Source organism: Xiphophorus hellerii, chromosome 19 (genome assembly GCF_003331165.1).
Source record: "Xiphophorus hellerii strain 12219 chromosome 19, Xiphophorus_hellerii-4.1, whole genome shotgun sequence".
Lineage (NCBI taxonomy): Eukaryota > Metazoa > Chordata > Actinopteri > Cyprinodontiformes > Poeciliidae > Xiphophorus > Xiphophorus hellerii.
This window is the reverse complement of record NC_045690.1, coordinates 6,786,514-6,812,028: the sequence shown is the minus strand read 5'-3', so window position 1 is coordinate 6,812,028 and position 25,515 is coordinate 6,786,514. Positions and strand designations below refer to the sequence as shown.

General features: G+C 36.8%; 3 protein-coding genes across 4 annotated transcripts; 1 reads left to right on the top strand and 2 right to left on the bottom strand.

Moving 5' to 3' along the window:
* Positions 1-1,112: 1,112 nt before the first annotated feature.
* On the bottom strand, positions 1,113-4,571 carry ccdc197 (coiled-coil domain containing 197). The gene is made up of 9 exons (XM_032547101.1): positions 4,387-4,571; positions 4,260-4,302; positions 3,980-4,156; positions 3,743-3,900; positions 3,586-3,668; positions 2,601-2,773; positions 1,931-2,041; positions 1,721-1,837; positions 1,113-1,354 (listed from the first exon to the last, which is right to left on the bottom strand). Exons 1-9 carry the CDS (start codon positions 4,488-4,490, stop codon positions 1,184-1,186), a joined length of 1,137 nt encoding a protein of 378 aa, XP_032402992.1. The 5' UTR covers positions 4,491-4,571; the 3' UTR covers positions 1,113-1,183.
* Positions 4,572-7,318: 2,747 nt separating this feature from the next.
* Positions 7,319-16,541, top strand: LOC116708934 (ankyrin repeat and SOCS box protein 2-like). Of its 2 annotated transcripts, XM_032547093.1 has the most exons (9): positions 7,319-7,550; positions 8,424-8,570; positions 10,412-10,581; positions 11,932-12,087; positions 12,173-12,418; positions 13,168-13,339; positions 14,261-14,846; positions 15,904-16,057; positions 16,161-16,541. In XM_032547093.1, exons 2-9 carry the CDS (start codon positions 8,461-8,463, stop codon positions 16,286-16,288), a joined length of 1,722 nt encoding a protein of 573 aa, XP_032402984.1. In that variant the 5' UTR covers positions 7,319-7,550; positions 8,424-8,460; the 3' UTR covers positions 16,289-16,541. The 2 variants fall into 2 exon arrangements, with proteins under 2 accessions (XP_032402984.1, XP_032402985.1); XM_032547094.1 differs by lacking the exons at positions 7,319-7,550; positions 8,424-8,570 and adding an exon at positions 9,799-10,224.
* Positions 16,542-17,038: 497 nt separating this feature from the next.
* LOC116708540 (protein FAM181A) lies at positions 17,039-19,772 on the bottom strand. Its single transcript, XM_032546412.1, has 2 exons — positions 18,775-19,772; positions 17,039-18,691 (listed from the first exon to the last, which is right to left on the bottom strand). The coding sequence occupies exon 2, from the start codon at positions 18,617-18,619 to the stop codon at positions 17,849-17,851; it is 771 nt and encodes a 256-aa protein (XP_032402303.1). The 5' UTR covers positions 18,620-18,691; positions 18,775-19,772; the 3' UTR covers positions 17,039-17,848.
* Between the last annotated feature and the right edge of the window lie 5,743 nt (positions 19,773-25,515).

Sequence of the window (25,515 nt, the reverse complement as noted above, 5' to 3'; positions counted from 1 at the left end):
TTACTGATTCACTTAAAATATTTAAAAATACTTCATTTGTTTTAGTGTTATCATTTTTATTGTATTTTAGCCTCTAAATTGTTTTCCCTTAAAGATTGACCAATAAAACTTAAAATAAAGCAGTAACACAATGTTACTCTGCAAAATTTTGGAAAATACAAATTTTAATAGGAAAAAAAATAGCTGGAAAAAAACGATTTTAAATAAATATTGTAAGATCAGTTAAATAAATGTAGCTTAAGCGTTTACTTTTTTATGCTTTGCTTTCTAAGTTGTCCAGGAATTTTAAATGAGTAATTTTTTATTTAAAGTTTCCATGAACATAACCTGAAAATATTCAAAAATGGGAAAGACGAGAAAACATGTTGTTCAAGAAAGAAATCAGAAAATTACTCTTATTTACAGTCAGAATCGAATCAAAATTATTTATTGGTCAATAATTTTTTCAACCTCGTAGACATTCAATATAAATATATAAACTTTATAGAAAATAGAATAAAGAATAAAAGAAACTATATACTGTATATAAGTATGAGCTTAAGCAGCCATTTAAATATAGAAGAAAAAAGTCAGCGCAATAATTAAAAAGTTTAAAACTAGAACTTTGAAAAATAATAACACCCAGGTTTATGCTCCGCATGTGTTTTTCTCAGTGTTGGATTCTGATGTAAAATAATTAGTTTTAAGATTTTATCGCAGCTTTAGCAGGTGTGCCTTTATGGAAAAGGGCAAATTAAGCATATTTAATAAAAAACACAGATTCCAGATTATCTGTAGAAACAAATAACTCAACAAAAATCCCCCTAATTTTTTCTGCAAATTGCAGCTCAACCTAATCAGAGATAACCATCTCTAACCTCTAATAACTATCAGAGATTAAAACATTTTCCTTACCTGTTTGTCTTAAATGAAACCCTTGTTTTGATGAGTAATTTACTATAAATTAATGCTTGTAACCAAATTGCTCAGGCACTGCATTGCATATAGTGCTGGTTATGTCCCTTTCTGCATTATTTGAATCTAATTCTTCATTTTAAAATGAAACAATGGCTACATCCCCATGACATTTTCCTGATTCTGCAGGCAAAAGACGCACTCAAGTGGGAAACTGGTTTAAAACACAAACCATAAAAACACACTTTAATATGCTTAGCAGAAAATACAAAATATGAAAATGACAGCATCAGTTGGACGAGTCGCTGATTTTACTGGCTTTACTTGAGCTTTTGATTTGAGTTTTGCTGCCGATGCTTTTCGGCGACTTTCTCCATCGTTTTTCGGTCAGAGTTGCGGTGGAGCAGGAGTCCAGCCTCCTCAACCTCCTCTCCGTGTCCGCCTTGTCCAGAACAAACTCCTGGAAAACGAAGCCACACATTTATTTCATTTTTCCATCTCTAAAAACATGTAGAAAAAGACACAAATATATATATAATTTGTATAAAATAGTATATAATACAAACATGTAAGCTTCTGATGGGTTAGTTCCCAAAGTTTCAGTTAAATAAAGTCAAACCAATGGATGCTTTTCAGAGAGGAAGAAGCCATTACCCCAAAAGCAAGATAAAAAGCCAAATTTCTGTTTGCATTTGCTCATTTTGGACATAAGTTTTTTTATTTTAATAAAGAATATGTCAGATATGCCTTATAACTCTAGTTATAAAAGTAATCTTCCTTGTTATTCCAGTTTATCCAGTTTATTATCGGTAGTAAAGAAAGTTACCTTAACCATGTCCATCATAGTCAGGACACTCATGCCTTCCAGCGGTCCAAATTCTGGGATGTAACACTCTTGTGCAAGATTGTTGACAGCCATAAGTAATTTTCCAACTTCCTCTACCTGCGAGACACAAATACACATTGCATTTTTTCACAGCAGTTCTACTTTCTGTAAATTAACCATCTTTGAACTCTAATGTTGAGAAAATCCCACCTTTTCTCTGGATGCGCCTCGTTTCATCAGCAGGTTAACTTCAACCTGCCTGTTCTTCTCTCTCAGGCTTTCTAACTCGCTGTGCAGTTCAGAAAGTTCTTTACTGGACATCTGTGCATGAAAGACGCAAACATTAAAGTCACATGATATTCAGAATCAGAGCCGGCCCAAGGCATATAGGAGTAAAGCAGCTGCTTAGGGCCTCCACACCACCAGGGGGACCCCAAGAGCCCCAACCTAACATACTAAAATATAAACATATTTAAAATAATACAAACTAAATTCTGCTGCAGATTTCTGTATTATTTTTATACCTGTTACACAAATAATAGGCTAATATTTTCCTGCTGTTGGGGAAATGTGAGATGTTGTTAACTTGTTTTCTGTAAATTTAGTGTTTATAAATAGTTACAATAATATAGCACACTAAAATGCCACTCTGCATTTTAAAATCCTTTATTTTAATTTTGCTACTCCTTAAGGTTAAAATCATAAGCCCTAACAACACTAGGACGATGTAAGCTAATTATTAATGATGCTAACAATAACATAGAGTAGCTTAGGAATAACAAAGCCTCTGGTGTTGACATGTTGCTATGGGGGGCCTCAAATGAAAATCTGCTGTGGGCCCCAAAAAGGCTGTTGATCTGAATGTTTATGGATCTCTAACCAGTGTTGCTATGCTGTGCTGCTGCTTCATGTTTTGCAGCTGCCGCCACTGCCGCTCCACCTCCGCCTCCATTCGCCTCAAACGTTGCAGCAGCCCCTGGTGGGTGACGGACAGCATCTCGTGGCGTCGAATGATCGGCACGGCTAAAGATTCGCTGCTGTTGTGGCGGGGAACTGGAAGAGATCGCACACACTTTGTTCCAGCAGAGCAAGTTGGCAAACATTCAATGTATAAAAACACATATACCTTTTTTCTCACCATCTGTTGTTAAATCAGACTACTCCTGCTTAGGATTACAGAAAACATTTTTGTTTGCTAAATGACAAAATAATGAGAGGGGGAATTATCTAGGGCACATTTTTGTCAAACTCAAGGTTTGGGGGCCAAATCTGGCCTGCCATATCTTTTTATGTGGGCCTCTAGTCTCCAAATTACATCAATAAGTTCCTCCAATTTTTCACAAACCCTCAAAATTTACACAAAATCAACTAATCTCCACATTTTTTTCTGATTTTTACTGCAAATTTGTCTCAAAATGAACCAAAAACATTGGATTTAATTGACTGGTGGCACAGCTGTACTTGATGTCAAGTTATAGTCTGTGATCGACACGGCGAGTAATAAGATGTCACCTCATAAATTAGTGCAAATATTGTAAAAAATTCCTTACAAATATTCCTAAATTAACACCACAAACTGTGGTTTTCATTACAAAAACCACAAAAACAATCATAAAATCCTGGAAAAAATGTAGAAAAGATGTTCAATATTATTTAATTTTAAGAAACACTTATTGAATTCAAAAACAAACAGCTACTTATTGAAGCTTTAACAGTTTAACGTGTTTTATCAATACATCCTGGCACAACTGGCCCTTTAAATACATTCAGATTTCTGACAGACGTAGTAATCCTTTAAGTCAAAAAGTGAGATAAAAAAAAATAGGTAGTATGACTTTTTATGAAGTGTTTATATTTGGACTTACGGCTAGGGAGACGATCCAGAGTTTTCATCAGATAATCCTCGTAGATTTTGTTTTTGTCTGTTCTCTGCTTTAAAATGTGTCTCCTGTAAGTTTAAGACGTGCTTAGCAAACAACGGGAACCTCTGACATTATTAAATTGTTTGTTTCACATCCTCACCTGGTTTCTAGTTTTGTCAGTTGTTCTGTTAAATCCTCAATCCGTCTCTGTTTCAGGATGTTCTGCTCCAAAGTTGCTTCACACTGCTTCAGCGCTCTTTGTCGCTTCTCTTCTTTCTCAGCCACAAACTTCTCAAATTTCATCTCCTCCTCTTTAGTCTGGGAGAAAAATCAAAAATCGCTACTGGACTTATTTTTCTTCCTGCAGTTGCAGTAATTTTAGGAAATTTCAACTCACCTGCTGTTGCTGAGTTTCCAACTCTGACCTTCTACTAGCAAGAGCCTCCATGCAGCTCCTGAAATCTTGTGTTTTGAGTGCAAGTTGCACGTCCAGTTCATGCAGCTCAGCCTGTTTTCTTGCAATAAGTGTCCTTTTTAGTGCTTTCACTCCAGCCTCTAAGAGTTTGCTTGAAGTCTAGACATTAAAAGAATAATCACAGACATCCAACTCTGGCAATGTGTAGTTATCCATAACAAGCATAACATTTGTTACACATAAAAAAAATATTTGTCCTTACTTCTGTTGTAGCAGGTACGCACATCTTCTCTTTTTTCCTGCCTCTAAACAAACCAATCGATACGAACAGTGTGATTTGGTCAAGACATTTTTGAATATCCTGTCCATAACGAGCAGATCAGGCTTACCTCGGGTCCTCCGGCTGAGTAACAAAAACATTTTTCACTCGTTTTTCCATCTGAAGTTTTGGACAAGAGTCTCCGTCCAAAACTGGTACAGGAGTCGTTGCCATTTCTGCTCTAAATGCGTCTCCCTGCCGTTCGGATCATGAAACTCAATCAACACTCCTCTTCCTAGGTTTGAGTAGCTGTTGCCTGGCAACCACCAGGGAGACTGCCCAGAAGAATGCCTGACAAAAACCCATGGAGAAGAGTTTTTTTTTTTTTTTTTAATGCTTTATTGGGACTGAACATTTACAAAACTGAACAAATCAGAACAGAAAACAGAAAAATGTAAGATTAAAAATAACCGTAAATGATTTATGGGGCGAAATGAGAGATATTTGTTTTTGTAACAGAAGAAGTGGCAGACAGAGCGGGAGAGCAGTGTTAAAATCTAGTGTTACAAACGTTACAAGCTGAAAGGGTTTTGTCATTTACATAAATATCTTTGCATTTAAAAAACCCCCCAACTAATTAACTATATAGGAATAAGTAAGTAATAAACAAACTGCAACAGCTACCTTGTGTTTGGTGCTGCTATGGTTGCTAAGCGACAGGACTTCTGCTGAGGTAATGGCGGGAACAAACCTGAAAACTAGACGGTCAACGATGGACCAAGATAATGTCCACCAGGTAGACTGGGTCCTTAGGAGGATGTAACTTCTGAATTTGGACCCACTAGCAACTTAAAAGAGGTTGTATGGAACGAGGAAATGTATGAAAAAATAGATCGAATCCAGATAAACAGAAGTACAAAGGAATGTTTGTTTTTAACCCAACTCATGCGTGAAAAGAAAATACCCATCATGTAGGAATACCTGTCCAACAAATGTTCGATTAGAAAGCTGTTTACCAAAACCATTTTGGGTTTGGATTTCAGGTTCAAACAACTCTTGCGCCTCTTTCTCATTCTCACAAAGTTCACTCTTACATTGAAGGCTGTTCTTTCTGTGCAGTCTTTTTGGTTTCTCTTGCTGGAGATAAAACCTAATTACTCGCCATTCAACAAACATGTTCTTCCAGAATAAACTTCAGTTCATTCTTCAGTGCATGAGGGCAAAACAAACGAAGCTCGTTGGAACTTCAACAGGTAGTTCTTCAAAAAAACCCACTGACTCAGCCGAACCTTACAAGGAAGTCAGGCTTGTCTTTGATTTTGATCTCACACTATCCTCCATTACTCACATTTGGCAGATAGAGTTACAAAACTCACCTGGGTGTGATGTCATCAGATATTTACATCTTTTTCCTCTCTGTCTGAAGTTAAATCAGAACAAATTTCTCTTGTTTTAAGACAATTAGCATAATCACAATTATTTCTATTTGTTAAATGCCAAAAAGAATTGGCAAAGACTGTTTCTAGAGATGTTTTTGTAACTAACATATTAGTCTTATGGATAATTTTCTTTTAAACTGTATGAAATGGGTTAAGTGTTTTGGGTTTCCTTCCTCTAACTGAGTCCATTTTGTAGGCTACTTCACTTTCACACTTCTTTTCAGGTCTAACTAAAACTTTTCCATAGGACTGACATCAAGTCACACCAAAACATTGACTTTGTTGTCCTTAAGCTATAACCACTTTACCTGAAGGCTCAGGGTTATTATCCATCTTAAAGACTGATCGGCTTCCATTTTTGACTTCCTTTCTTCAGATGTTGCTTCAATATTTCCACATAATATTCTTTCCTCATGATACCATCTATTTTATGAAGTGTACCAGTTCTTCCTGGATCAAAACAGCCCCACAGCATGATACCGCCACCACCATACTTTACTGTTTTGATGGTACAAGCATCCCAATCTTTCTTCCAAATGTAACAAATGTCATTGTGGCCAAATGGCTCCACTTTAGTTTCTTCAGACACAGGACATTTCTCCGGAAATGAAGATATTTCTCCTTGTGTTATGTTTCTTTTGGACTAATGGCTTCTTCCTTGCTGAACGGCCTTTCAACCCATATCAGTAAAGGACAAGTTTCAATATATTAAACGACAATTATCCCTGATACTGACAATTTATATACAAGTTTCTGAATTCAAAGAAAGTTATGAAAAAAATTCAAATAAATAATCTTTCTAAGTTTTTACAGATTTGGTAAATAGGAGAAATTTTGGTAATTCTAATTAAGCTAAAACAAAAGAAGTTTGGTCTGATTTAACTTCAAACAGCGAGAAAAAAAATCAACTTGTGTCTTTTTACTCTGTGTGTGTAAATATGTTAATTAATAAGGTTTTCTTAGGAATATATAATGCTTATTCTCAAGATTTGAGATGTAAAACACCAAATCTATTACAGATCACTTCACGTCGCTGTGCTACTTTGCATGTTAATGCTAACTACTAAAGCATTTTTCTGCTGCCAACAGGAACATACCATAACTCATCATAACAATAAAACCAGGTATTTTTCTGGTTAAACATTCCTGCTAATAAAATCTAATTGTTTGAAACGATACATGACAGCTCAATGGAACGGCTCACTTTTTTCCAGTTGGCTATTTCCTGATAAACGCCACTGGACAAGTCAATCCTGTATTCATTTAAAAATAAAAACAAACAAACAATTTAGGCAAATGAACTTCTTGAACTTCACACAAACTTCTGCTTTACAGAATCGGTGAAGCTTATAAAACAGTTAATAAATTGGATTACAGTTCTGACTTGTTCTTGTTTTTGCAAGGCTTAGACAAACCCACGCTTTGCAGCCATGATATGTTGATTTAAAACTTGTTTTCCCACTACACCGATCTTTGAACGCAGACTTTGAAATGTTTTCATTTATTTGACAGTGAAAGAAAAATGCCAAGAATTTTTGACAGCTATGAAACGTTTAATGACAAGTTTGACCAGAAATGCCAAATCTGACCAGTGCTACAGTAAACTTAACGAGATTCTTCCTCCATCCTCGACTGAATTTGGTGACGTTTACTGAGGAAACGTGCATGACAAAATCTAGGGGCCACTTCCAGTTCACAATAAGGAAGCATTTAGAAAAAACTCTTCCTCAGAAGTGATTGTGAAACAAACGTCAGCTGTTATTGTGGGTTTCCTCCAGCACGTTTTCACATTCTGCCTGCACCTTCGCAAAGAGCAACTTCTCTAAAAGCAGAGGATGAACAAAGCTTGGTGGTGGTGAGTCTTTACAATGAAGCTCAACAGATTATTTGTGTTTGTGTTGCTGCTCTTATTGTTTATGAATCTGATGAGTATTTTGGCTGGTTTTAAATGTATGACGGAGTCTCTTAAGGTAAAATAATCAACATCTCTCTTAGCTGTTTCTTGTTATAATTCATAAGTTGTGCTTTATGGGTAGAGTACCCAAAAATTGAGCTAAAGTAAGAGTAGAACTACTTGAACATATTTTTACTCAAGTAAAAGTAAAAAAAAATATTCGGACACCCCTCATATAAACTTGACAAGGAAATTTTGGTATTTTAAGGTACAAAAATGACAATAGTTCATATCAGTAACAAAACATAACAAAGTCAAGCAAAAGAACATTTTTCCAAATCAGTTAATTTAATATAAAACTTTAACAAAAACTGCAGGTGTGTGTCTGTCTGATGAACTTTTGGCTAAAAAGTGGTTGTTTTAAATTTTACTCAAGTAAGAGTAGAAATACTTCATTATAAAATTACTTGAGTAAAAGTAAAACGTACAGCAGAGTAAAAATACTCCTGGAAGTACTTTTTATTTTTTCATAAAAAAAGGTTACTGATGTAAATGTAACTGAGTAACTGTTAGTAGCTCCTGCCAAGCCGTTTATGGGTCACTGTGATCCTGCAGCAGCAGACTGAACCCAACGCAGCAAGACCTTAAAAGGAATCCCCTCTTCAAACCTGCTGCTCCGATTCCTCCCAGCACCATGTTCATCTCTTTCCCTGAGGAGATGCTGAACTCCTCTCTGTGCTTTTTATTACACTAAAACATTGGACATATTCCTACAGCACCTGGGTTTGTGCCCGTCTGTATTCACTGTTTTAAATTCTAACTTGTGTTCTTCAGATTTTATTCTGACTTCTTTGTGAAGAAGACGGCAGCGATGACGGCGGTCAGCAGATACAGGTTTTTCTACAACAGACTGAATGGGGATTTGAAGCAGAGACGATCCGTTTGCCTCCAGAGTCGCCTCATTTCACCAAACTTCTTCAGGTAAGGAAAACGTACGGAAAATAAAATCTGTTACAAACTGAGCATCTCATCAGACCCAAGCAGCGACTAACGATTATTTTAGTATCAAATTATTCTGATGATTATCAGACAAAAAATAGCCGATTTTTCAATTAACAACTAAAGCTTTTAATGTCCAGTTAGAAATATGTTACAAAATGCAAATCAACAATTAAATTCCTATTTCAGATAAGAAAATAAGCATTTTATTGCTTAAAATGAAATAGTACAGCATTGTTTTAGGGAATTTGAAACAGGTTAAGTGAAATCAATGCCACTTGATGAGTTTTTACAGAAAAGGGTTAAACAGGAAAAATATTTTGTGAAATGATGACAGTTGAACTACTTTTTAAAAGTATATATATTAGAATTATTGACTTAAAACAAGCATATTTATTTTGATCAAAAGTTACTTTGCAGTAAGTTTTGTCCTAATTTAAGTGTACTAAAATATTTGAATCACAAACTACATTTAGTAAGAGAAGTAAAACAAATCAGATACTCACTGAAAGACATCTGATTTGTCAACCAGCAGCTTTATAATTCTGTTTATTTTATAAATATTTATTGTGTGAGGATTATTTTTTATTATTTTTGACTTTCAATAAGTTTGAAACCATCAAATCTACAGTGAACACAAAGGAAACTGCAGCTGCAGCCTTTAATGGCTGCAGGTGGCCTTAATTTGAATGAGCAGCAAATCCTGCGGCTTCCTGCGGACGCACGACCTGGTGACGTCAGACGTTTGCATCTGGTCGGTCACCGGGTTAGCCCCGCCCCCTGCGGTTTAACCGCCACTCATTGAACTTGAGTGGCTCACTGAGATAAATGCAGTTTTTGCATTTATTAAACAAAGCAGCTCTGTGCAGAGATCGTGTTACGAGTGTATTCATGGCACACTTTGGAAAGACGTTTTCTTTTACCTGATTTTGTTATCTTTGATTTTATTATGAATTATTTTCAATTTGGTTTTTTAAAAAAAACTGGAATTTTTTTTCAGTGTCAAATTATGTTTTTTTTTTTTTCATCTGAAACTGAAAAAATGTTAAAAACTACTTTCCAGTTACTTTTTTTTTTTTAGTTTTGAAACAAAAATAACAAAAAACCCAAAAAAGTAGTTTTGACCTTTCTTTCAGTTTCAAAATATTTTTTTTCCATTTCATTTTTTTTTCTCATTTGAACAAACTTTATGGCCCCAATGTAGCTCCATAAAATAGATAAAATACACCTTGCCTCGGTATTTTGTCACCTTTTTCAAAGTGTCTGTCATTCTGGTAAATACTTCCACATTTACAAGTCAATGTGGACTGAAAAAAAAAGTTGCTTTGACTTTTCTAAAGGCGTTATTTTTAAGCTTGGTGCTTTGTTCTGGAAAGAAAAAGCAGCAGCGTTATCTTCACAGCCTTATCTCTCTGCATGTCTTTGACATATAAGGCTGCAGCCGGCAGCCCGCCGCCTGACGCTTCTTTCCCAAAATAATCCGACAGCAGCTGCGCCCTGTGCGGCGCGACGCTGCGACAAATCCGCCGCCAACAATGACCAAATTCAGCTACTCCGATTATTTATCGCAGTTTCGAAACGCTGGACGTAAATGCGGAGATGATCCGCGGCGCGGAGGATCTGCAGAGCCGCCGGAGTGAGTCTTTGTTTGGGCGGATGATGCGTTTAAGGTGGCTCGGTGTTTGCGGTTGCTGTCCAGAAACATCACAAACGTTACAGTGTTGTCAGCTTGACAGAATAAGTGGAATTTATGTAAAATACTGAAGGATGTGGTTTTAATTTCCATCTGTAATCATAATTTTCTGGTGTTTCCAATCTTTCAGGGATGCTGATCCGGTGGTTTCTGCCGTGAGGCGCGGAGATGTGGAAACCCTGAAGGATCTGGCAGCATCTTCCTCCCACAGCCTGCTGAAGGAAAACAAAGACGGGTGGCTACCTCTGCATAATGCTGCCTATTCTGGCCAGACTGCGTGCCTGAAGACTCTGTTGAAAGGTAAAAACATAAATATAAATCCAATTTAAACCCTTTCCTCCACATTCCCAGCAATTAAGACGTCATTTATTAAAATTGGGAGATCCTAATTATTGTTATAGAGTAGGTGAAGGCTATGGAGTCGCTGTTTGCTTCAGCAAAGAATTAACAGCAGTGATCTGAGTTATTTAGCCTGTGATATAGAAAACAATGTGTTCATTTTCCAAAGTCATATTTTCACAATTTTCTTAATATATTTGCAAATATATTAATACAATGTCTGAGTTCCAAACTAAATATTTAAGTAACAAGCTAACAATTTAGTTAGCAAGTTACATATTTAGACCTGAACTAAATATTTAGCTACATACCTAAATATTTAGCTCCAAATTAAATATTTAGCTTTCTAATTAAATATTTAATTTGGAGCAAAATATTTAGTCTCCAAACTAAATATCTAGCTAGTGAATTTAATATTTAGTTTGGAATTCAGACATTTATAAATGTATGAATAACATGGTGAAAATATGACTTTGGTTTTGGCTAAATAAGTCAGATTATTGCTGTTAATTTTTTACAGTATAACTTTACAAATGACATTACAAAGTAAAAAAAAAAAGAAAACACTTGAAAACAAACCAGTAGAAAGTCCTGAAAAATATAAACGACTCAGTATTCAGTTTGAACCATTTTAGGGTTTTCCCATATATTTGGTTTAATCTCTCTGGTTATACCAGGTTTGTTTATAAAGCACTTTAAAAACAACACTGTTGACCAAAGTCCTGTACACCATAACCAGAAATTAAAAACTAACAACACAAATGTAACAACAGGAGAAATAGTCATCTGTAAGAGAAACCTATTGTTAGCAAGCGGTTTCTGGATGGTAAGTCAACAACAAAACACTTCTGTATACCAGCAGCCATTGTACAGCACATACAGAGGTAAAACCAGCTGACCAAGCGTGCTGGAACTCTGTTTGTGTTGCTAGGTAACGGTGCAGTGCCCATGGAATATGACTTAACAATCAGGAGGTTTCCGGGAACAAAAAAACATGAATATATGGTTTAATAAAATAGAGTTGAGATGATAATTCCACACAGAACAGAACACCACCGCATCGGTTCTTATCCTGCTCAAACTGGAGAAACTTGTGGAAAATATATATATTTTTTTAATCAGCTTTAACTGTTTTTAGAAGCAGTTTAGACCCAAATGGAAGTATAAAAAACATGTGAATTTTGAATAACAGATCCCCTTTAAAGAAATTGAATTTAGTCAGTGTTAAAACTCAGATCCAGTAAAACCTATGTGAAGCTGCTTTCTAACTGCTTACAGTTGCTGTGTGGGTGTTTTTTCTTTCTGCTGCAGCCCATCCAGGCTCCGTGGACAAGCGGACGCTGCAGGAGCAGACTGCGTTGCTGCTGGCCGTGTCCTGCGAACAGCTGCCCTGCGTCCAGTCGCTTCTGGAGTCAGGCGCCGACCCCGACATCTGCAACAGCAACAAAGAAACTCCTTTGTATAAAGGTACAGCTGTGAAATCAGAGCTGCTAAGAAGCGTGATGACGTAGGCGGGTGTGAGTGTGAAATGCTGAGTTCTCTGTCTTTACAGCGTGTGAACTGGAAAACGTGAACATGGTGAACGTTCTTCTGACGCACGGTGCCTCTGTGAACCAGCGGTGCGGTCAGGGCTGGACGGCCCTCCATGAGGCCGTTTCCAGAGAAAACACGGAGATCTGCGAGGTTCTGATCCGAGCCGGAGCCACAATCAATCCAGCAAACACCTACAGCATCACACCGCTCACTGTAGCAGCTCAGCGAGGCCTGAAGAGGGCGCTGTGCTACCTCACTGAGAGAGGTAGCTTCCTGAAGAAAACATTCACTGCTTTCATTCTTACAAACCGTATTAGGGTCATTGTACATAGAAAAGAAAGGAGTACATTCCTGCCAAAAATATAAGAAATTCTGAGATTAATCTAAGAAATTTTCCAAAAAAACAAGAAAATTTATGAGCTTGCAAAGTCTAAAATTTTCAAGAATAAATTCAGAAATTGTGATATATATAATTTCAGGAATTTTCTAGAAAAAAAAAGTTATATGTTTGAGTTCAAAAAGTTCAAACGTTTAACATTAATCTCAGAAATTTTCTAGAAAAAACAGCAACATATGTGAGAAAAAAATTCAGAAATTGTTAGATTAATCTCAGAATTTTTTTCTAGAAAAACAAGAACATTTCTGAGTTTGGAAAGTCAAAGATTTAGTAGAAAAAATTCTGAAATTTTTAGATTAATTAATCTCAAAATTTCTCGCAAATTTTTGACCTGACAAACTGAAGTTTCCACATATTTTCCTGGAATTTTTTTATATTGATCTCAACATTTCTGAGCTCTTTCTAGCAAATTTCAGACTTTTCAAACTCAAAAAGTTTCTTCTTTTTTTTAAAGATTAATTTCAAAATTTCGGAGTTTTTTGACAGAAATGTTAATTTTTCAATCTGCAAGGCAAAGATTTGCCATACATTCTATGGCAAATCTGCCACAAAATGTCATATTAACATGCATTTGCCATACATTTTAAATCCTATTAAAAGTGTTGCTGTTTTTTCAGGTGCAGATGTGAACATGCAGACATGCGATGGTGTCACAGCGCTGCATGAAGCCAGTAGGAACGGACACCAGGAAGCCGTTGCTTTACTCCTCTCTAAAAACGCAGATGCCAACATTTCTGATAACTCTGGGCTGCTGCCTCTGCACGTTGCTGCCCAGTCTGGACACCATGAGTGAGCCTGCATGTCTCTTATTTTAATAGAAACCAGCAGTTTTACTAGGAAACAGAGGGAAAGTGTGAGCTTGCTTAACTTATGCTAAATTCATTTTAATTTCAAACAACATGGCGTCCAGTCCAGATTTTCTAATTAACTTTATTATATCAAGTTCAGATTTTGTTACTTCCCCCCTTTTTTTATTCCATTTTTATTCTTTTACTGGAAAAAATAGATAAAACAATAATATGTGATTTGTGCAGTTCATTGACCTGAATTTACCAAAAGCACCAGTTGTAGTTTTTTCTTTTTTTTACCATGTAATTTTTCTAGAAAAAACCAGGAAATTTCTGGCAGTGAACATTCAAAAAGCTAGATAAACTTTTACTTTTTTGTCTAAAAAGTAAAAACTTTGCAAGAAAATAACTCAGATTTTTTTTTTTTTAGATTAATCAAAGAATAATAAATTTAAAAAAATGGACATTTTCTTTGTTTGATAAGTTAAAAAATTGTTAGAAAATTCAGAGATTCATTGCAGAAATTTTGGGGGAAAAACTTGAATCTTTCTGCGTTTGTAAAGTTGAAGATTTTCTATTAAAAAACTCAGATTATTTAAGAGTTTTCTAGAATTATTTTTTTTTACATTTCTGAGTTTCAAAAGTGAAAAAAAGACTTTTGAAACTCAAATTTCCTACGTTTTTCTCTAAAGAAATTTCAGATAAATCTCAAAATATGAGTTTCAAAAGTTGAAATTTTGCTATAAAAACTGAAATTTTCTAGAAAAAAAGAGAAAATGTCTTAGCTTTAAAGTCGAACATTTGCTAGGAAAAACTTTTTTTTTAATTTCCAAGTTTTTCTCTTGAAAATTCCTGAGATGAATCTCAAAACCTTGAAGTAGTTTCATACTGTATTACTAGTTCTGTGATGTTTTGTTTTCAGGATTGTTTCCCTGCTGGTCTCCGCTACAAGCCGCGCCAAGCTGCGCCACAGCTGGATCAGCCCGCTGCACCTGGCAGCGCAGCATGACCGCCACGCAGCGGCCGCCGCACTGCTGAAAACAGGCGCAGACGTGAACGCCACTCTGGCGCACAGCCGCTCCGTCCAGTACGCGGACCGGCGCGCCACCGCTCTCTACTTCGCCGTCGCCCACGGCAGCAGGAGGACAGCGGAAGTGCTGGTGAACGCCGGTGCGAGCCTGAGCCTGGATCCGGTCAGCCCTCTGTTGATGGCGGCGCGTCAGGGCTGCGTCAGCACCGTGACGCTGCTACTGGAGCGAGGGGCGGACCTGGACGCCACGATCCCGTCTTTGGGGACCACATTCCCAGCTCTGGTTGCGCTCTGCAGGAATAATCTAGCTGTGCTGAAGTGCCTTTTGGACCACGGCTGTGACGCACAGGCCTGTTTCACCTGTACGCACGGTGCTGCGCCCCACCCTCCTTCCGGAGGATCCGACATAAGAACTGCTGGCGGCCATGACTGTCTACCTCCTTTAAGCTGTGATGAAAGGCCAGAGCGGGCGACACAGGTGGGCAAAACCAACAACCCCATTTCACACTGACAACAGGCAGAAGTATGAACTTATTTAATTCTGCTACTTCTGTCTTCAACTGTCTTCTGGTCTTTCTGTCTTCTGCTACGTCTATCTTCTGGTCTTCACCTGTCTTCTGCTACGTATATCTTCTGGTCTTCACCTGTCTTCTACTACGTCTATCTTCTGGTCTTCACCTGTCTTCTGGTCTTTCTGTCTTCTACTACGTCTATCTTCTGGTCTTCACCTGTCTTCTACTACGTCTATCTTCTGGTCTTCACCTGTCTTCTGCTACGTCTGTCTTCTGGTCTTCACCTGTCTTCTGCTACGTATATCTTCTGGTCTTCACCTGTCTTCTACTACGTCTATCTTCTGGTCTTCACCTGTCTTCTGGTCTTTCTGTCTTCTACTACGTCTATCTTCTGGTCTTCACCTGTCTTCTGCTACGTATATCTTCTGGTCTTCACCTGTCTTCTACTACGTCTATCTTCTGGTCTTCACCTGTCTTCTGCTACGTCTGTCTTCTGGTCTTCACCTGTCTTCTACTACGTCTATCTTCTGGTCTTCACCTGTCTTCTACTACTTCTGTCTTCTGCTACGTCTGTCTTCTGGTCTTTTTATCTTCAGCTGTCTTCTGCTACTTCTGTCTTCACCTGTCTTCTGGTCTTTCTGTCTTCTACTACGTCTGTCTTCTGCTACTTCTGTCTTCACCTGTCTTCTGCTACGTTTATCTTCTGGTCTTTCCATCTTCTACTACGTCTGTCTTCTGGTCTTTTTATCTTCAGCTGTCTTCTACTACATCTGTCTTCCTTTCTTTCTGTCTTCTGCTACTCCTGTCTTCTGGTCTTTCTGTCTTCTACTACTCCTGTCTTCTGGTCTTTCTAAATTCAGCTGTCTTCTGCTGCGTCTCTTCTGGTCTTTCTGTCTTCTGCTTTTTTTAAAGCCACCTAGTGTGTCCCCCAGATTTCCACACAAATAGATGAATACAGAATCAAAAGAGATTTATGGTTTTTTGTTTTTCATGAAGATTGTTTTACTTTTTTATGGTTTTCAGTTCTGCGAGTGGATCTCAACCCCAGCTATGTGTAAATGGGCCGGCCCGGTCATAGACCTGCTGCTGGATTACGTCGGCCATGTTCAGCTGTGCAGCAAACTCTCTGCGCTCCTGGACAGCAGAGACGAATGGCGCGCCATCAAAAGGAAGTCATGTAGGTGCCAGATAAAAATCAGTGCATGAAAACACTTTGCTTTCATTTCCTCATAGAAAAATACTTTACTTTTTTTAACAACAGTCCTAATCTTGTCTTCCAGTGTCACCATGTCCACTTCAGCACCTCTGCAGATTACGGATTTGGACTCAGATGGGGAGAAACAGGAAATCTGTTACAAGTTTGCCTCTGCCAAAAAGACTAAAAACATATCTGAGTCCTGACGGCTGACTTCAAACAGATAAACCTCAGATTTTAGTCTTTTTATGCACCACTATATTTATCTTCCCGTTTCTTTTTTTAGTCGTATCTTCAATCTGTTCTGTTTAAATATCTATTTATACTTGAAGCGATGTGACAACCAGGCCTTTTAATCTGTCATTTACGTTCTGCTTTTAAGAAACCTTCAGAGACAGCTGCCAAAAGGATTTCTTGAGGGAATTTGAGTCTTTTATTTAAAAATAAATCATTTTGGCAAACATTACCTGACAAAGACAGATTTTTCTTGTTAAAAGGGGAAACCGTGACAGAACACAAGTACAAAAAAACACATTACTTTCTTTCTCTGTGGACACAGAGTGAAAATAAACATAAAGGTGAAGCTGATTAGTTTATCGGAAAAGTGCAATTTATTCCTTTAGGCTTAAACATCACAAATAGATGCAGCATTCTAGTAAGTGCTTAAAGAAGTGTCCGGTTTTTAAAATACAAGAGAAGAAGCATAAACACGCCACAAAGCTCACAGCTTCACCTTCGCATTTATGGGGTGGCGTTTGTAAAGATACAAAAATTAACAGCAATAATTTGGGTTATTTAGCCTGTCTAAAAGGAAAAAATGGGGGTTAGTTTTTAAAGTTATATTTTCACCATGTTATTCATTCTTTTATAAATGTCAGTTTCAACTAAATATTTAAAAAATATTTTAGCAAGCTAAATATTTACTTTATAAATAAAGTAAATGTTAATTTATTGTATTTGAAGCAAAAACATTTAGATATGCAAATTAAATATTTAGCTCTATATCTTTATATTTAACACTAGCTAAACAGATATTTAGCTAGTGTTTTGTTTTTAGCTCTGAATCAATATTTAGCTTCTAACTACATATTTATCTCCAAACTAAATACTTAGCTTGCAAACTAAAGCTAATTTTTTTTTAGCTAAATATTTACCTTGCAAACTAAATATTTAACTCAAAAATAAATATTTAGCTCAGAGTTAAACATTTAGTTAGCAAGTTAAATATCTAGCTAGATCCATATTTTATTTTGGCAGACACTTCCATCTATTGGCAAGTTAATTCGAATATTAGCTAAATATCCAACTCTGAGCTAGCTAAATATTTATTTCCAAACTACATATTTAGATTGCTAACTAAATAGCTCCGAGTTAAAGATTTAGCTAGCAAACTAAATATTTAGCTAGCTCAGACGTCAGCAAACCCAGCTTTTACTTTGACAGACACTTCCGCCTACTGGCAAGTGAATTTGCATGCTAGCTAAATATTTAGCTAGCCCAAAGCTAAATATTTAGTTTGCTGTCTAGCTATTTAGGTCAGAGCTAAATGGGTACCTCCGAGCTAATTAGTTAGCAAGATAGCTTTTAACTCTCAACAGAATATTTAGTAAATAATTAGAATATTCGAAATATTTTTTTTTTAAAAACGTGGCAAAAATGACTAAAAATGAAATTGTTTCTCTCGTAACAGGCTAAATGACCCAAATTATTTCTGTTAATGTTTGTCTGTAACTTTACTAACGGTACCGCATCCTCATGTGACGGGCTTAAAGATTAAATGAACCCAAACACGCTGAAGATCGGAGACTGCGCCGTGGCCTTGGTCGGTATCGGTTTCACCACAACGTGCGTGTGGAGTTTCTGTCCGTACGGATGCTCGGACCTTTGCGGCTCTGCTGCCTTGCTCCACAGACCAAAGGGAGGATGCGGAACAACAATCTGGCTGTGGAGGACCTGATGTCCGTGGAACTGGAAGGGGCAGCAGCTGCAGAAACTCACGGAGCGATGTGAAGTCAGATCCAGTTTCAGCACTTCTTTTTCCGCAGAGCTGCGCCTGCCGGATGAGGAGTTTGCGGTTTTTTGCGCGTCCTCCTGACTCCTTCTCCTCTTTTCATTCTCGCCGCCATCAGATGTCCCCGAGCTGCTGCTTCTTCTCAAATCCAAAAAGGGTTTGTCTCTCCTGGCTTTGGTTAGCCTGGGTTCCTCCCAAAACGACGCTGGAAGTTGTCGTTTCCGCATCGGCACCTGGTCCATTAAGCCGCCGACGCTCTGCGCATGTTGCGCATCGGAGCTGGCCTGATCCGTCGCAGTCGCCCTTTGACGCTCAGCTCCTCTGGCGCACCTGTTGTCCGCAGAAGTGAGAGATTGACCTCTCGGGACTCTGGAGAACTTTTGTGAGAAGCGTTTGAGTTGCTTCTGTAGGTATTTCCGGTGATCCACGGAGCGCCTGCAGGGAGCCGACTTATCCAGAGCCGCCTTGATGTCGCTGGACGCCAAATTTACAAAGTTAAGCAAAGTTTTAACTTCGCTGTCTGCGCTTGACATCTTTACCAGAAGCTATTTGGCTCACTTCATGAGTCCATTGTAGAAATATGAACCATAATCCACCGACACAATCTGTAAAATATCATAAATTAGTTTAGATTTTTGCGTAATTGCGCACCAATAAATCTCCGGGTTTTTTTTTAACTCAAGCTCACCGTTTTAGTCGAAGCTTCCCTCCAGACTGCAGAGGTACTTCAGGAAGCTGAATGAATATAAACCCTTTGTAGTTATGCTCCTTTCCTTGAACCAATCAGCGACCCCAGGCCCCTCACAATGCACTCCAATCAGTCTCCAAGCGCCTTGGTATCAAATTCTTCACCAGCGCAAATTGCTGCCATGGAGATCTGGAAAGTCCAACCCTGGAAACGCGATATTTCCCCCCAAAAAACCGCTTCTAACTCTGCTCCTTGTACGCAAAATAATTCAACATAAATGAAATATATCGTATTGGACATGCTTTAACTTCCTGTTGCACGGGTTAAAGTTGAGGTTTAATGCCTTCCACATGATGTCAGCTGTAGGATTTGGTGGCGGTGGGGAGATCTAAAGAGCGCATAACCATGGAAAGGGGCTTGAACGCTCAAGAATCTTGTCTTTCTGTTTGCCCCCTCAATCGAGCGACACAAAGGCTGAATTACTCATTCAAACCTGGCGGGACAAAGGGGAAGGAGCTGGATAGCACTCCTGCATTTGTAGTCAAACATTTAGAGACTTAAATCGAGTCGTCATGAAGGAAAAAAGACTCGGACAAAGCCCATAGAATTGCCATCAGCAAACATTTTCCTGTGTCATATTATGGGGTCTCCATGGCTCCCTCTGGCCGGAGGACAATGGCACAAGTTTGCACACTCGAATACTGTCACCCTGCCAACCGCAACAAGGGCCCAAAACAGGACAATCCCTAGAAAAGCATGGGCTCCACGGGGAAGGCTGCGGCGGAGGGGGAACGGGACTTGTGAAATGCTAATTGAGCTTCATCCCTTTATTGAGCTGGGGAAGTGTAGAAATTATATATATATATACACACAGCTCAATACTTAACCTTAAAAGGCAAAAAGTTAAAATTTTGAGACAATCTCTTAAATTTTCAAACAATCTGAAATTTTGAGATTAATCTCTGAAATTTCCTACAAAATACTCCCGACTTTTTTGAGTTTGAAAAATAAACATTTTTGAGTTTGAACATTAAAGATTTTCTAGAACCTCCTCTTCCCCCCCAAAAAAGTTAATTTATCTTAGTTTAAAAAAAAAAAAAAATTCTAGATATTTTCTAGAAAAAAATCGAGTTGTCGAGAAAAAAGTATAAAGTATACAAAGTCTTTACAAGAAATTATTTAACTTTTTAAACTAGAAAATTGTTTTTACGTTTGAGAACAGAAATGTCCCTTGTGTTTTTTCTAGAAAATCTCTAAGGAAATGAAATATCTGAGTTTGAAAAGTTGAAAATTTGCCAGATTTTTTTTTTTTTACTTTGATATTAATCTTAGAAATTTTATAGAAATAACTAGGACACGTTTATAGTTGCAAAAGTATTATTTTGTCTAGAAAATCTCAGATATTTTTAAATTAAACTAAAAATTATCTAGAAAAAAAGGAAATTTCAGTCTTAGAAATTAAAATTTCTTTTAGAAAGACATGGACAAGTAAAAAAAAAATGTTTGGTTTTTAAATAAAACAAGCTTGACCATCTTTCAGACAAGTTTTGAGAATCCAGAAATTTCACTCTAGAGCAAAAAGTACAGCCTAGTAAAAACACTCATAAAAGTAATTTTTCTTCAAAAAATTACTCAAGTAAATGTAGCTCGTTACTATTCATCTCTGCTATGTGATGCTGTAATAATGTGATGTGTAATTTTTAGATAATTTAAATTGGAATAATTGTGTAGTTTACTTTTTTATGTTTCTCCAGCAAAACTTGCTGAAAATCTCTGACATGCATTCAGATTTACGGCCGTTTATTTAGAGAACGATCGACTCCTGCGCTGCGTTTAGAGCCGTTGTTGTTGTGTGGCTGGTTCCTCTGGTTCTGGAGCGGCAGTCGGGCCTCATTGTCCCCATCTCTTCTCCTCTGCCTCACCTCTGTTTAACTGAAAAGGCTGGTTAACAATGGGGACCCCCGCCGTCCACCCGCCTGTCACCCACTCCTGTGCTTTTGAAGTGAGGAAGAAAGAGGAAAGAGGAGGAAGCACATCCAGCATCCGTCAGTGGTCGGGGATAAAATGTTTGTGGTTCATTTTAGGCATTTCTTGGTTTGAGTTTCAGAACTTTTTACACAGATTTTATTCCAGCTCTAGATGACCATTCACTGCAAAAGCACAAAACTTTACCAAGTGCTTTTGTTTAGTTTTTAGTACAAATATCTTAGTACACTTGAAATCAGACAAAACTAACTGATAAGTAACTTTTTTAGCAAGATATAAGAGCTTATTTAAAGTCACTCTTAAGACATTTTCCCCGTGTTATAAGAGAAATAGTCTGTCAGTGGAACTAGTATTTTCTCAGTAATATTAGCAAATTATTCACTTAAAACAAACTCCTATGTCTTGCTGAAAAGTTATTTTTAAGTTGGTTTTGTCTTATTTCCAGTGAACTAAGATGTTTCCATAACAAACTACCAAAAATACTTGGTAAGATTTGGTGTTTTTATGTGACAATTTACATACAAGTTCATTATAAATCTTTAAATCCATGCAAACTATGCAGAAAGTTACCACAGAACAGCATCATTATTTTTATTTTTTTTCATTTAAAGCACTAAAAATAAAACTGAGAATTAAATGAACATAATATGATTTACACTCCTGTGGTTTTATATGTAAACATTCAAGCAAAAACAAATAAATTTCGAAAATTAAACAGAATATTTTATGATTTTAGTTCTTTGTTTTCAAGATGGAGTTGGAGGAGATTATAATGCAGATTGAAGCCTCTCTCTGTTTCAGGGCTGGTGGCCTATATGAGATATTTAAAGCACATAATGTTGCTTTGTTTAGACTTCTTCTGTGTCAGTCAAGCATCTGTCAAATGACTAAATATAGAGCCCTGAGGAAAAGTTTTAAACCTTCGTTTTATTCTTTCCTTTCAAGCAGTTATTTTACAAACAAGAGTCACTTTACATTTTAAACAGATGGATTTTGAGGTTAGACTTGAACATGCAAGTCTGTATGTTTGATTTTGTACAGAGGCGAGTTTCAAATACAAACAGGGCTGCAACTAATAATGTTTTAGTAATCGATTATTCTGACAATTAATCAATTAATTAGATTTTTTAAAAATGGAGAATTCTACAGATTTTTTATAGAACCAATTAATCTTATTCTAAATGCATTTAAAAATGTTTGTAAATATTTAACAAAGAAGTATATTCTATAAAAAAAATATATTTAAAAAATAAAAATATTAAAAATTATATTTTGTTTTTATTCTAAAAGTAATATTTTAACACAATATTTTTATTAAAATATTATTTTTAATAAAAATAAAAAAAATAAAGTTAACGGCTAACTTAAACAGTTTTTTTAATTAAAAATAATATTTTTTATTACATTTTGTTAATATTGTTCAAATATAATTGGAAAATATATTTCTAATATTAGTTTTCTGCGACAGACTGGCGACCTGTCCGGTCCAATGTATATATTTTTTGTACAGTTTCGGCTTAACTAGTGTTCTGAAAACATTGTTTTTCAGTAAATTCGCTTTTTTATGTGTTTACTCCACGTTAACAAATTAATCGATAACTAAATAAATCTGATTAATCATTTCAGCTCTAGTAAATTTTAAAAAATGCAGTAGATTTTTAGGTAGGAATATGAGCTCATTTTAAGTAATTAATTCCTTATTATTGATGAAAAAGTTCTGGTTCCACTGGCAGATTATTTCACTTAAAACATGGAAAAATTGTGTTTATTATAAGTGAAATCATCTGCCACTGGAACCAGAACTTTTTAATCAATATTAAGGAATAAATTACTTAAAATGAGCTCATATTCCTACCTAAAAATCTACTTGTAAGTTAGTTTTGTATCATTTCAAGTGTTGTAAGATAGAAGCTAGAAACTAAACCAAAAATACTTGGTAAGATTTTGTGGTTTTGCAGTGTACATAGTCAAAATCACAGTCCTATTTCCTGCTTCACACTTCTCACTAGATGGCAGTGTACTTCCACTGCTTTCTGACCCACTGTACATGTTCAGCCAGATCCAATAATGTTCACACACACTGATATAATAAGAGAGAAACATAGATAGAAAAGATAAAGGCAGCTGTGCTAATCTTAGCTGAACATTATTATTCTGCGGCCGACTGAGGGAAGTAAAATCTTTCTTTCATTTCATGCACTCGGCATTTTCAGGCTTTGTTTGCTTAGAGATGCAGATTAACTATCTTGGCAAGAAAGATAACAGTGAGAGACCACAGTAATTATATAAAGAGGCTTCCCTATCAGTTTATACGGCCGTGATGTATGTTGTGCCAGACTGCTGGTTGTTGGAATGAGGTGAGGTAGCAGGAAGGAAACAGGAGGATGTAGAGCTTTCCTCTTGTCAGATAATCAATACTGGGACTGACTGCTGGAGAGGATGGATGAGCAGGAGCTGCAGACTATTTGCCAAGCTTGTTCTATCCTTCAAAACTCTGAAAAAGCTCTGGAAATGCAGCCTAACATGCAATGGCCGAGGATTTTCCACTCTAAAAGTCATCCACAGCTCTTTGTATGAGCTCATCCCATTACTGTCTGTGAAGTGCTTTTTGATAGGCAAGACATGTGATGAATGCTCAGCCACAACAAAAGGCTGCAGGGCTGGTTGCTGAATTCACTGATCTTAATCCAAACCGGTTTGAATCGTAGGCTTGGATGTTATTTAAATTATTTGGACTGAGCAGACTCGGTTGGCTCCCGTTTCAAATATTTAAACCCCCAGGAGAGGAGAGAGGACATTAAACTGCAACTTATTGAAGATGTGCGAAAATATTCATTTTCTAATGCTCGGCAGAGTAGGAGAAGCATTTCTGCTTATTGTTTGCTTACAAAAAGGCAGAAAAATCTCAGATTTTTACAGGTTTCTGGTTGAGGATCAGGGTTTTATTCTCGTTGTCAATCAGACGTTTGAATGTCACGTTGGCTCCCTGGTACCATGTATGACTGGGGGCTAATTTCATAACCGTGCCCAGAGAAGACCACCAACAACATTATGCAACTCCACTCTTAAAATCCACCCATTGTTGTCTCATATCTTCCACTCTGCCCCACAGCATCACCCACTATTCACTACAGCCAAACCACATATTTACATACAGCACAGAAAAAGAAAACCTTTCATTTCCACTGTCTGACTGCGTGTTATCTTTAATGAGTTAATCTAAAGTTCACTGGTCTAATCGATCGACTAGTTTTATCTTGTATCAAAAGGGTCGAACTTCTTTCCATGACATGAAGAAATACATTTTCACCCGCTGAATGCTAAAAGAGAGGCAAATTATTACATTTGAATTTTTGTTTTCTGTCAAATGTGTTAAATACTGATTAACAGAAAATTATCGTTTTCTCACATTACTAAACTTAGACAGCGCTGAAAGCCAACCGTGTTTATTGGCGTCATGTATTTTTATCCGCCTTTCTGTAATCACCTTCATAGCAAATCAGTATTTTTTTAAATGAGAAATTGACTCTACTCTGTCAAACTATTAAGTTGCTAACTTAAGAAACTTATCAAGTGTTTATATTTCAAAACAGAACCGCATAAAGGGAATTTTTCATCCCAAACCGGACTCTGTTTGGACCTTACCTCTTCGCCGTTATGGTAGAGCGCCGCCATCTTTGTCTGTGTATCAACGGCTCCGGATATGAATGACGAGCGGCGCCCTCTGCCGGATGGCGGCCAAACTGCAACACTAAAAGAAGATCTCAGGACGTTGTTAATGATTGGAATTAATTTTAATCTAATAAACAATTAATCGACAATCAATTAAATGTTTGAAATTTCTCTTCTGGATCACGTGCTAAATGCCAGAATAATTAGAAATATTTGTACTTTTTAAATATAATTTAGAAGATTAAACAATTTTGGAAAGCCCAAATAAAAAATATTATTTTGGTTATTTCATAGCGTTGCAGTCAAAGGAAATCAAACCTGTGAATGCATTTAAGGCAACATTTCAATAACACACTCCTTCTTTGTGTCAAAACAGAGATCTAAAGAAATTAGACTTTAGGTAGAGGATCTACACTAGACTGGTTTGTGCTTTGCTGTAATTTCCAGATGCATAAAGGTGCCACATTCATTTGCTAAAACATCTGTTCAGGAAGTAGATAGATTCTCTGTCCAGTCTGTGCGTGAGTAAACAGAGTAAACAATTTTAAGGTGATGTTAGTATTAGTATAATTTTATAATTTTCCACAGTGAAATGAGCCCTGTGTCAACATGAACTGAGAGGCCGCTCAGGAAGGAAGAAGCCATCACCCCAAAACGCAAAATAAAGAAGAAGATCCTGATTTTTGGAGGCGTGTTTTGAGGTTTGATGAAAGTTGGGTTAAAGTGTTCGACTATAATGATATACTCAGATAGACACTAGGTGGTGCTAGAGTGCCTGCTCTGTTTTATTTAACTTTATTTTTATAGTGTATTGAGCAGAATACAGTGCAGAATTGCTTAAGGCAATGGCCACATTTGTTACATTTAGAGGAAAACGAGGAAAATTGCACCCCAACTATGAAAGTCGGTGGCAGCATCATGTTGTTGTTTTCCTGCAATTAAAGCTGCAGTAATCTTTATTTTAAAAAATATCTTTTTTATATATATTTGTTAAAACTGTCACTATGTTGTGATGGTCTAAGACAGATAAAAATTAGCTCCTCTACTTTCTCCCAGTGCTAACTAGAAACAACCAATCAGAGT